Source organism: Octopus bimaculoides, chromosome 5 (assembly GCF_046866305.1).
Source record: "Octopus bimaculoides isolate indiv1 chromosome 5, ASM4686630v1, whole genome shotgun sequence".
NCBI lineage: Eukaryota > Metazoa > Mollusca > Cephalopoda > Octopoda > Octopodidae > Octopus > Octopus bimaculoides.
Genome location: NC_142932.1, coordinates 18,721,208 through 18,734,125, shown reverse-complemented (window position 1 = coordinate 18,734,125; position 12,918 = coordinate 18,721,208). Strand labels below are relative to the sequence as shown.

At 36.2% G+C, this 12,918-nt stretch overlaps 1 protein-coding gene across 4 annotated transcripts in view; it reads right to left on the bottom strand.

Annotated features, from left to right (window-relative positions):
- LOC106869768 (S-crystallin 4) overlaps positions 1-11,899 on the bottom strand; it is an 18,635-nt gene extending 6,736 nt beyond the window's left edge. Inside the window, exons 1-5 of one of the 4 annotated variants that reach the window (XM_089351853.1) lie at positions 11,526-11,899; positions 9,382-9,477; positions 6,264-6,383; positions 4,574-4,599; positions 1-62 (exon numbers count right to left, since the gene is read on the bottom strand). The exon at positions 1-62 is cut by the window's left edge and continues 46 nt beyond it. In XM_089351853.1, coding sequence (XP_089207979.1) covers positions 1-62; positions 4,574-4,599; positions 6,264-6,383; positions 9,382-9,477; positions 11,526-11,658 — 437 coding nt within the window. In that variant the 5' untranslated portion in view covers positions 11,659-11,899. Of the gene's footprint in view, positions 63-571; positions 599-2,384; positions 2,418-3,168; positions 3,201-4,573; positions 4,600-6,263; positions 6,384-9,381; positions 9,478-11,525 lie in introns of all 4 variants that reach the window. The other 3 variants (XM_089351851.1, XM_089351852.1, XM_089351854.1) reach the window with 3 other exon arrangements.
- Between the last annotated feature and the right edge of the window lie 1,019 nt (positions 11,900-12,918).

The following is a 12,918-nucleotide window of genomic DNA, read 5'->3' as shown; positions in this document are numbered from 1 at the left end:
GCTTTTTCCATATATGGAAGAATTCGTCTGCAAGTTGACTGGAATCGCAAATATTGTTCTGACTGGAAAAATAAAAAATAGAAACATTTGTGTTATATTTTTATTCATAATTTACATTTGGTATTGTTTTCGATATTAATATTAATTGGAAGAAATATGTAGTCATATGAAATATATCCTGAAAAGAACATACTGATATTTACAACATCAATAAAATACGGTCATTAATAACGATAATAACCCATTGTACTGGCTTGAAACTTGGTGAGAAGGGATAGTGTCTTTTTGTCACCACTCTTTCTATGTCTTTCTGTCTGTCTGTCTCCCTTAATCACTTGCTTCACTACTTATAACATCGTAAAACTCTTCAGCCGAAATCAGAACTTCATAGACCAACTCAAACAGTAAGCTAGACTTTCATTCGATTCAGATTAATTTAAAACACCTTTCCTTTCTTCTTGCTTAAAGATTAAATTCCTAAAATTTACACATTTACCATTTCATAGTCATATGAAAATTAGCAATCTGAAACATCCTCACTGCTAGAATGCTGAACGCATATGTTGAAAACACATGTATTTCCCCTCTCTCTCTCTCTCTCTCTCTCTCTCTCTCTCTCTCTCTCTCTCTCTCTCTTTCTCTCTCTCTCTGTCTCATCGCCTCTCTCTTTCTCCCCGCTTCTCTCTCTCTCTCTCTCTCTCACATCGCCTCTGTCTTTTTACCACCACTCTCTGTATGTCTTTCTGTCTGTCTGTCTGTCTCTCTCTTTCTCTCTCACTCTCTCTCCCTATATCACTTTCTTCACTACTTTTGAAGATTACTTGTTGACATCGTAAAATTCTTCAGCCGAAATCAGACTTTCACAGACCGATTCAAACAGTAAGCTAGTTTTTCGTTAGATTTAGATTAACGATTCTCCTTCCTTCTTTCTTTGGTTGAATCTTAAATTTAAAGGTCAGCAATGAGGAACGCTGTGGTAAGCCCCTTATCTCGGCGGTAATGCGCCCGCCCTACCCACCCCCTTTACCATCATCCCTGGTGTCCAATATTGACCGACCTCACATACGTGTTTACAACCACTCCTAAGCAATCTTCCTACTCTCTGTCAGTTGAATGTATCATACTGAACTTGTGTTAAATAGCTTCCTCCCCTCCCTAGTTGATCTTCCTTTTCTTTTCCTAATATCTATTCCCCCCTCTCTCTCTCTCTCTCTCTGTAGTACTTTTTTAGTATTTGTCAATGCCGGGATGGTGAGCGCCCATCACTTATAAATACCCCAATAGTCTGCACAAGAACTATCCTTTGACAATCAAGCCCGACTCCTTTATTAAATCAACAAGAGAAGAGTGGGAAATGGTGAGTATCTGGCACCTTCAAGTAACCAGTGCTCCCGGTAGGCTGTACATGTAAGCCTTGGAAAGCAAGCAGCCTAGGAGAAAGAACACTTCGAACCCAGGGGAGCAAGGCCCCTGTCGCCTTGGTGGACTAACTTGATAGAGATGGTGTCTCGATAAAAATATCGATTGGTAGTAACCTGAGAATACACCTCATACCAAGAAAAATAGATGACGACAACGGTGTGAACGAGACTGGAACCAATGGGGAAGGGTGGGCCCGGCAGTAATCCAGCAATTGCTAGCCACGCTACAAGACATAAATGGAGTCAACAAATAAACATTCTTCAAATTATTTTTAAGGCACCATTTCTCTCGGTGCCTTCAGCATCTCTAAATGGACCTTGTAGAAATTGGTTAATCCTTCCTTAGAAAAAAAATTCTTCAAACCCTATGAATTACATGTATCCCACAACTTATTTTTACCATACCTACTATTCATGTATACTTTACATCGGTTGTATGATTGACATATTTGAAAAGAAGGGGTCATTGATCGATTTTTATAAAGGATTTAGGCAACATTGAAATCGACTATAAAAGCCTCACCAGCATATATACGCAGACTGAAATATCTGTAAGGTTCAGACACTGGACGATTGAACGAAAGAGTTTAATAGCTCTGTTGTTTATCCGATACCGGTAATGCCTACCTCGGCAGGAGAGCAGTGATTTCTGGCTGGTGCCAATGGAACTTAATCTCTGAAATAGACTACTTAACAGAATATTGTCGATATTCGACACTTCCCGAGAATCTTGTTGCGTCTACCATCCACCAACACTATAGCATGCTACTGTGGACATTCCATAAAATAAATTGACCAACTGTTATGTTAGTAACCTGTGAGTGTTCGACACGATTTCATATTCCAGACACTCAATCATAGAAGTACCTTCATTAGAGAAACTAGTTGGGAAATATGCTTCGAAAAGAACGACCACTATCTCATAAACTTAAAATATTATAAACAGAAATGTTTCATACTTACAGTTCCATTAGACATGACACCAAACTGTTCAAACTGAAAAACAGAGGTTATAATTTTATACATACATACATACAAAAACATGCATATAAATATACACAGCATGCAAACTATGGAACAGAGAATAACAGTCACGTAGTAAGAGATTAGCTATTCGGTGAAGCGTCCGATCAAAAGTTGGAGAAAGGAGAACAAAAATGGAGGAATAATTAGAAACCTACAGTTCTCATAATCAGGCAATCGATGTTCATTTGTTCCTATTATAGTAGGGACACAACATAATAACAACAGATTTACACAAGCGGCTGGAAATATTGGGACATTCTAAATACAAACAGAGGAACCCGAGTCGTTTAGTCAGCAGTAATCTGGAGAATACGGATAACCAGCATCATGTGATTTTCATAAGACGTGTGAAATTTCATAACCACTGATATTATGAATGATTAATTTCATTTATATAATTTCAGTTTAATTTTTACTTTATTTCAGCATGGCTGAATCGTCTCATTCAAGTATGCGAAATTGGTAACTTAGTTATGTAAAAACGTAAATACGTCTTCACTTTTTCCCCTATGAATTTTACAAATGATTTTCTTTTTGCTTTTTTTAAACATAAATTTACTAGTGTGAAACGCCTTAATGTCTACAACATACATATGCGCACACACACACACACACACACACACACACACACACACACACACATATAAAATAATTAATAAAGGCAGCACTAAGCAAAGGGTACTATCGTTAAATATGACCGAGGGCGTTAAAAAAGATCTACATTACTAGAGATAACAGCTGAACGCTCTAATGCTGCAGTCAAAGCTGACCGATCAGTCTGAGAATATTTCAACAGCTGCTTTTCGGGTGATTACAGTCACTGTCAGCATATATGCATACTATTATGTTCTCTGACTGCTGCATTAGGGCGTTGGGCTCTTTCTTTTAACAATGTAGGTGTTTCTAAAACCCGCAATCATATTTAATGTCGATTATAGTTTTCATTTTTGGTACATATTATTTACTGTTGCCTTTATTAATTATTTGTATACACATTAGCGATTCGCTAAATCATCCATTAATTTCAGTGGCGTAGACATATGTGGTGGTAATGATCATCGTGAGCGAACAGTGGAGTCGGGCAGATCTCACTGAAGAGGCTACGGCATAAAGGCCGAAACTGACCGATCAGTTTGGGAACATCTCGACCACTGCTTTTCAGGAGGTTACGGTCCCGGTCATCTTGTATGTATACGATTATGTGCTTTGACTGCAGCATCAGAACATTTAGCTCTTATTTCTAGCAATGTAGGTATTTCTAACACACATATGTGTATATATATATATATATATATATATATGTATGTGCGTGTGTGTGTGTGTGTGTGAGAGAGAGAGAGAGAGAGAGAGAGAGAGAGAGAGAGAGAGAGAGAGAGAGATTTCTGCCACTCCAAAATTGTAGTTGTTTTCTCTCTTAGCTTATTTCTGGCACTGTATTTCAAATTGATGTAATGCTTGCATTGTTCGATTAAATGGACCCACCTGAAACGATCGTATTGCATTAATACCTTGATAACGTTCTTACTTATTTGATTTATATATATATATATATATATATATATATATATATATATATATATATATATATATATATATATATATATATATATATGTATATGTATATATATATATATGTATGTATGTATGTATATATATTGGAAAAGTAATATACGTTCACACTTTCAAAACGAGCTCAACGGTAACAACGAAAAATACTCCAATATTCTTAAAATATAATTAGCAAAAAGGTACATTTATGATATAGTAGAAAAATAAGTTCACAGTTTTTTTTTAATTTGCAGAGAAGGTAAAGTTTCCTTTGTTTGTTTATAACCGAGAATGATATAGTATCTGTTTATTTTGAATATTAACATAACAAAAGCAGTTAGACATTTGCAGACGAGAAACATAACTTGGATCTAGGCTGTTATAAACAGAAATTTGTTATTTATTCATGTAAATACTAAATAGAACATGCTCTTGAAAAAAAATATCAGGAACTAGTCGCTTTTAGCATATTAAGTAAAAAGAAACCAGCATATTTAGGAAAAAGATTAAACAAGAAAGTGAATAGAGAAAGAGACGTAGTAATTTTGTTGCTAGCTGATGTGTTTCTATATAAAAACGAGAGAAGGATTGTATGTTCTCTGAACTGGTCAATGGCGTAATAGTTTTGTATATACATGGTTGGCCAAAAGTCATTTGACAATAAGTCAGAATCATTCAATTCCAAGATTAAAATTTAAGAAATAAATAAATAAACAAATGTTGAAAAAAAAAACCCCAAAACAGTATTCAATCATTAAGCATTCATAATTAAAACGAATAAATAAAATTGAATATAAGTATTCATGGAATTTTGATTTACTGGCGGGTGACTATTGGCCAACCCTGTATGATAGCATACAATGAAGAAACACAATGGTTTGGGCAAGTAAAGAAACATCAATTTTTCCTGGAAGACAAGAAGTTTTTCTTACGTTTCTGGATGTTCCACTAAAAGTAATCTCTCAGAGGCGATTTTCAGGGATAAGAGAAATCGAATCTTGAAAATTTGAGATTGATCTACAGGTATTTATTGCAGTAGTTCTTAAGAGAACTAAAAGCTCAAATTATATCGTGCGAAACTTTTTACAGCACAGAGAAAGAGTGATAACATAGTAGATTGTGGTGTTTCAATTCTCTCAAGTAATTCAAGGAAAATTCATTATCTTATTAACATTATTTGAAAAGGAAGCTCGAGAAAGACAACATAAACATGTGTATTGTGTGACTATTCTTCATCAGTGAGAAATTGTGGCAGCAAACGTGCCTTGTAAAATATATAACGAAACAGTGACGATAATATTTTAAATATTGTTCAGTATGTGGATATCATATGAAATAGAAAACCCAAGGTGTTACACAGTACGACTGAACCCGGAACTATGTGATTGAGATGCAAACTTCTTACCATAAAGCCGTAGCCCTGCGCCTACGAATGTGCAAACAATACGCAAAAAAGAAATAACGTTTTTCATTCTTATAAAGAGATTTCAACCATATTTACATATATCTAGGTATATTTCAAGTGAAGCACGAAAATTGACCTGCCGATTCTGTTGAACACACGGCGACTTGTTACTCTCTCACGAATTACAATGATTCTAGGAAAGCTGTCGTTAGATGACAGTTCAAATTACGAACTGTATTTCATACGGTTTTGACTGATTAAGTGGAATTCTGGAGTAACGTTACTTGACAAGGTGCGTAACTCGGAGATCAGGGAATTTTTCCAGGTCGAGTCACTAATTCTCCGCGTTGAGAGGTCATTAGGACATAGGGTCAGAATGTCGTGGGAAAGAATTGCGAAACGGATTCTTCAAACCAAACCATCAAGCAGGAAACCTAGGTAAATTAGGTAAAGTTATCTTCTCGAGTCTTGCCGACTCTTAAGGGCCGGCTTTCCGGTTTCCATGACGTATGAATTTCCACCCTCGAGAAAACGCCGATCCGTCGCAGGATTACTGATTGCTGCCAGCAGAGTTGACTGGAGCAATGCGAAAGGAAGTATTTTGCTCAAGAGCACAAGACGCCGCTCGGTGAAACCACAATCGTACGATCATGAGTCCAACTTCCTAACCACTAAACCACGCGCCTCCACAGGAAACGTAGGAGTAAACCAAGAAAGAGCTGATTCGATAATATTCATAGCCTCAGTTGGTAACGCATGGGAATTCAACTACTGATGGATTTCAACTAATAATGGTGGCTTCGGAGTCTACATTCATGAACCCCCCAGAATGGATGAATACATGAATACATTAAAGGATTAACAAACCCTCATTCTGCCATGCTCATCGTGGTACATCCTAAGGTAGTCATCGAGGATATCGTAGAAACAGTCCGATATATAATCCACTCGAAGTTTCTCCATATTTGTGTTACCATGGAAACCTATAGAGACAAATATTTTGAGAGAGGAAAGAATAGATAAAGAAATGTTCAAATTAATTTAGTCCAGCACTTGGCATTGTAACATGCAAGTTAAAAAATACGTGTGTGTATGTACATGCATGAATATATATGTGTTTTGTACATCTTTCCCTTTTTTTTCTCTTTTTCCTTCTTCCTTTCCCTTTTCTTCTCATCTTTCAATCATGCCCGATTACAAACCTTTCCTCCTGCACCTTCACCACCGCCTAAAAAAAAACCTTTCCACACTTCCTTTCCGCTACTTTCAACCTTCTATTAAACTTTCCTTACTAACTTTCAAAAAAACACGCTTCTAGAGCCATGTTTCTTTTCTCAGTCGCTGCCGTGTCCTTGCCCCGCACAGGGGCCATTGAGACTCCCGTCTTCGCCGTGAACAAGAATTAATCTTCTCTCTTCGCTCGTTTGCGTCACGTGAGCTCAACTCTCCACCCCTTTTCATCTAACCCACTCCTCTCTCCTCTCTTCTCACACCTACTTCCTACCTTCACTCTCACCCACCTCTCCTCTCCTCTCTTGCTCTGACACCTACTTCCTCTCTCACTCCTACCCACCTTCTCCACTCCACTCTCTCCCTTCATCGTCACTCCCACCATCGTTACCCTACTCCTACACATTTCAACCCCACCATCCCTATATATTCCATCGCACCCCACCCCATCCTATACATTCCACTCCATCCTACTCCATCCTACTCCATCCTACTCCATGTGAGGTTAGAAGCTTGCTTTCAAATCATATGGTTCCAAGTTCCGTCCCACTGCATTGCACCTTGGGAAAGTGTGTTCTACTATAGCCTCGAGCCGACCAAAACCATTATGAGAGGATTTGGTAGACGGAAATTGAAAGAAGCCCGTCGTACTTATATGTGTGTTTGTATGAGTGTGCGTGTGTGTATACCTATCTGCCTACATACATGCATACATATACATACATATACATAGTAATAAAAATGAAACGGCTGGGTAATGTGGTCCTATACCTGTTTCAATAGCAAAATTATGTTATTATCAACACATTGTTTCATGGAACTTAGCACCCAATAATGTAATATAATATGTTAATGCAATAACGCGGTTACATAACATTGCTACTTCATCACGTAATACACCATAAGAGATTTATTTGACCATATAAACATAAATTACACTATCTTATATAATCTCAGGTGCAACTGAAACATGTAATAGTACCCAAATAATTCATTCATTTCATCATTATTGTCTATTAAAAGTTCAAATGATTCATTAGATGCTTTTCGATTTGGAGAATACCGCGCTAATATGATTGGTTTCTTTGGATAAGCTTTTCGAGATTTCTTCCTATCCAAAATAGTCTTCATCTATAAATCTTGATCCTTTTATATTCTCTTTCTCTAATATCTATCTATCTATCTATCTATCTATCTATATATCTATCTATCTATCTATCTATCTATCTATCTATCTATCCATCCATCCATCTATCTATAAATACACACACACACACACACACACACACACACACACACACACATATATATATTTATGATAAATGCTCATGCATAGAAAAATGAAAATGTCCATTGATGAACCTCTGTATAAGTACAAATATTGTATATAAATGTTTCGTGCACACAGGGAAAAGGTCGTATGTTTAGATTATGCAGACGGCTGATTCATTTAAGAATCGTTGTTGCAACCATGTCGCCAGCTTGAAGTGAACCAATAAGAGACGTTCAACATCTTTGGCCGATTTTGTATGGCGACTGAAGGAAGATAAAATTAAGTACAACATAACTTGGTCCATAGTAAGGCACGACTCTGCTCCAAGGAATCCCTGTCTATTCTGTGGACTAATGAGAAGGTCGTTAATAGAATTTCTACACACATATAAATATGCTTTTGCACAATGGAGTGGGAACGAATTTGAGTAAATGTTAACATAATTTACTTTCACGTATAGATGACTTTAGCATTAGCCTTCCCATTCTTATACACACCGAGTAGCTATTTTCACTCTCTATATGATCGTGAGTGCACTAAACCATACGTGTGAGTATGCTTACATTTTCGCGGATGCTTCTATGTGCAAGTGTGCACGTGCCATGCAACTTGCGCGAGAGCATTTGTACATTCATATCTGTTAAAGTTTATTTCTAATAATTTCCCTTTGTATTGTGTGTTCGTATCTTTTTTGCATGTGTGATTATATTTTCAATCGATATAAGCGAAGGTATTTCGTTTTGCTGCTCTTCTTTCTGCGAAATAAGATACGTTGCGGAACTGCTATTTTAACGAGTTGTATGTTTTCAACCACCGGATACTACTGAACCAGTCGTTCAGTGTCCCACCCGTGAGGGATCGATGCCAGATGTGTCGAAACACTTGTCGTGATGAATAATAAAAATTATCGTATATTGCATTTTCCGACTTTCATTTAGCATATATATATATATATATATATATATATATATATATATATATATATATATATATATATATATATATATATATATATATATGTACATACATATATTTATATATATATATATATGTGTGTGTGTGTGTGTGTGTGTGTGTGTGTGTGTGTGTGTGTGTGTGTGTGTGTATGAGTGTGTGTATGTGTGTGTGTGCATGCGGGCGCGCGTCTTTGTTTGTTCCCTTGACAATCGATGCTTGTGTGTTTAATCCCTTGTGTGTTTAATTTGCTGTTCGGCATAGGATACTGATAAAATAGGTTCTAGGCCTGCAAAGAATAAACGCCGGTGTCGAGTTGTTTGTCTAAAGCTCCTTTAAGTCCGTGCTCCAGCATGACCGCAGTCAAATGACTAAAATATGTAAAATAATAAAAGTATAAAAAGTATTACATAACGTATTATGCAGCATATTTGTTTGCCATTTGCTAACAGAACGAACGACGACACAGATATTATCCTGTTTCGTTGAATTGAAAAAATAAAAATTTAAAATAATTACTTTACCATATTCTGTTGCAAGAAATCTAGCCATAGCCATGCTTTGTGGAATTTTTGTTCCATCATCAAATTCAAGAACTGGCATCATACTACACGGCATCACTAAAAATTGGAGTAAAATCAAAACATTTTAAAATGATTTCTGTTAGAATATTCAATAACATTTACTCAAGACACATTGAATGGAAGGTGACGATGATGATAACGATGATGATGATGATGTTATTGAAGACAATGATGATAATGAATATGCCAGTGACCACGACGATGGCGATGATGATCCTGATGATGATGGTAACGATAATGATGATGATGAGGATGAGGATGATGATAATGATGATGATCATGATGAGTCAACAGAAATGAAATTTCAAGTGTCATAATGAACGTGGAACCAGATTTGATATTTAACGAAAGATACTGAAAGATGCTGGTAGGTACTCAAGATTAAGCTCCAAACTATTAGTCCAGTAAACAAAGCTGTTCATTCCACCGTTCTACGAACAAATGGCGTCAATGTAATCAACTAGGAGAATGTATAGAGAACGTTGTAGAAAGCTGCAAAATGTTTGCTCAGAATTACAAGTGACGTGATGGTTAGTGTTGTCTCAATTTACACAGAGCAATTTGCAATAAAAAAACCCCCCACAAAGCAATGGATATAGAAATTGATATAGAACCCTAAATCAATCCTTCATAAGACACTCAAATTTAAACAGACAGAACAACTATGCACCGTGGATCAGATATTATTATATGAGGCACAAAAAATAGAATGCATCATTAAAAATGATACACTTCTTTCATATAAAATATTCTGCAGATAATGTACTTGAAAACAATTCAAACTATAAGAAAATGAAATATGAAGTGGTGATGCACAGCAGCTAAAGTATACGTTGTACCAGTTATCAAAGATTCATTGATTTATTCTGCTCCAAAATGTTATTATGTTGTGAGGTTGTGTTCCCCAAATCTGACCTTAATAGAATACTTTATATAATTATGTTTGTAGAAAGGCACATTGTGTCTAAGATATTGTTTAAAGTTGACAATATATATATATATAGATGAAAAGCAAAACAAAGAAAAAGAAAATATGGGATAGTGGTTAAGAGCGCGAGCTACTAACCCCAAGACTCTGAGTTCGATTCCTGGCAGTGACTTTAATACTACTACTACTACTACTACTACTACTAATAATAATAATAATAATAATAATACCTTAGGAATGAGAACCCAGGTTCGAAATTTCCCCAAGACACCTGATTAAGGCTGGAAGGTATATCAGCCTACAAACAAGATGAGGACAAATATCCGTCAAATGTAAATAATGTAAAAAAAAAACAACAACAGTATATTGTACCTATACTGTGCAAGGAAATACAATAAGTAATCATTTCTACTATTGGCGCAAACGTGACGTTTGGGAGAAGGGATCGATAAAATTGGTGACAGCAGTGCAATGGGCCGAGTACACCAAACCAATGCATAGCTGGCACTAATTTTATAGACCACAATGGGACGAAGAAGTAAGTCAACCACGGCGGAATTTGAACTCTGAACTTAAAGGCGGATAAAGTGCAACTAACCATCTCGTCAGGCTTGTTAACGATTCTACCAGCTCACAGCACTGATAATAATAATAATAATAATGATAATAATAATAGTAATAATAATAATAATAATAATAATGATGATAATGATGATGATTTCATTTATTTACCACAAGGGCGAAGGATAAGGAGGACAAAACAAAGACAGACATGAGGTGTTGGGGTTTACATCTTATGTATTGATAGAAAAAAATGAAATAAGTACGTAAATGTGAAATAAGGTGGGGAAAATAGTACTCGATTACCGAAGGTAGAGTAATATGCTTTATTAATAAAGCTGTAAAGACATCACAAAAAAGTTTTTGTGATGTCTTTGCAGCTTTATTAACAAGGTATGTATGTGTGTGTGTGTTACGCAGTAACACTCAACAACCGGTGTTGGTGTGTTTACGTCCATGAAACGTAGCGGTTTGGCAAAAAAAAGACCGATAAAAAATAAGTACAAAAATTTCTTCAAGTCAGTACCTCTGCATGACCACAGTTTGGTGATTAAAACAAATGAAAGATAAAAAAAAAATATATATATTTACGAACGTTCTCTCATGACAGCCCATTCTGAAGATTCGATCCTGCGGTCATTGTACTTGACGCCAGCAGCTGCTAAAAGCATACGGCATACTTCAGCACGGCCGCGATGGTTGAAGTAGTGAATCGTATAAGACGGCATAGTTTATCTTGTTGGTATTGTTGCTGTAATGCTGTAATCGTCACACAATTGAACCTGCTTCTATAAGTTATTTGTTTTATTTTTGTTAGGATTTATGGTCGTTTAAGAATATTTAATGGATTTGATATCAATTGTTCACAGATGAATTTTTAATATTTTCGGTGTTGATGTGGCTGCAGTGTTCGATGCGTTTGCTCTTTATCGACGGTTTTGATGTGCTTGATATTAACGTCGGTGTTGCTATAGATGGTCAGCTTGATAGTTTTGTTAATACATAATACTTCGCCAGTATGTTTAGGCACTTTTCAAGAGAAGAAACTAAGACATGCCTCTTTGACATATATGTCAGATCAGCACACATCGACGACAATTACTATTATCTTCTTAGTTGAAAATCACCGTTCTACACGCACACATACACACACACAGGCAGATGCACACACATACATATATGTCGAGAGAGATGGACGGACATGTAGAGAGACAGACATACAGATAGATAAATAGAAAGGTAGACGGACAGATATATAGATAGAGAAACAGTATGGAGAGAATGCCTATATATTTGTATGTGACTGTGTAATTAACTTCATACGTATGTATGAGCATATATACACATATGTTTGTCTCAGTTTAGCAAAGGTCATCCATGTCATGACAGAATGGTCATTAATTTCAGCCTTGAAGCGTTGTTCATTAAAAGCCAACCATTCACCATTAAGAGAATTGATTGTCCAGCTAATTTTCACCTGTGACGCTGGTCGGTCAAGTTGGCAGATGAAAATGCTTTGTTCTTTTGTTTCACACGATTCCCAGGTACATTATTAGTTGAAAAAGAGGTTACAAGTATCAGTAATCATTTAAAGTGAAAAGAGAGTCAATGCAGTTGATGACACGACATATTGAAAATAATTACTTGCAAATATGATCAAAAACTTCCAATGCACGCCTTCCATGCTTTTGAAGTATTTGGTATTATTTGCAAAAATTGATAGATAGATCAATAGATAATGGGTAAAAAAATGCATATGCGCATACATGAACACGCTCACACTCGCGTACGCACATACACAAACACGTCCGCAATATGTTCCAGATACTTTCTTACAGTACTATAGTTTGAATATGGTCTAAACTTAAAAAAAGGTCTTCGTGGGTATATCAAGCCAAAGAGAGACTTGTCCCCTTAATACAACGAGGATTCAGCTGCCGATCGGTTGCGTTGTTATTTAACTTTGCATCAAGATTTCACTAACGCTT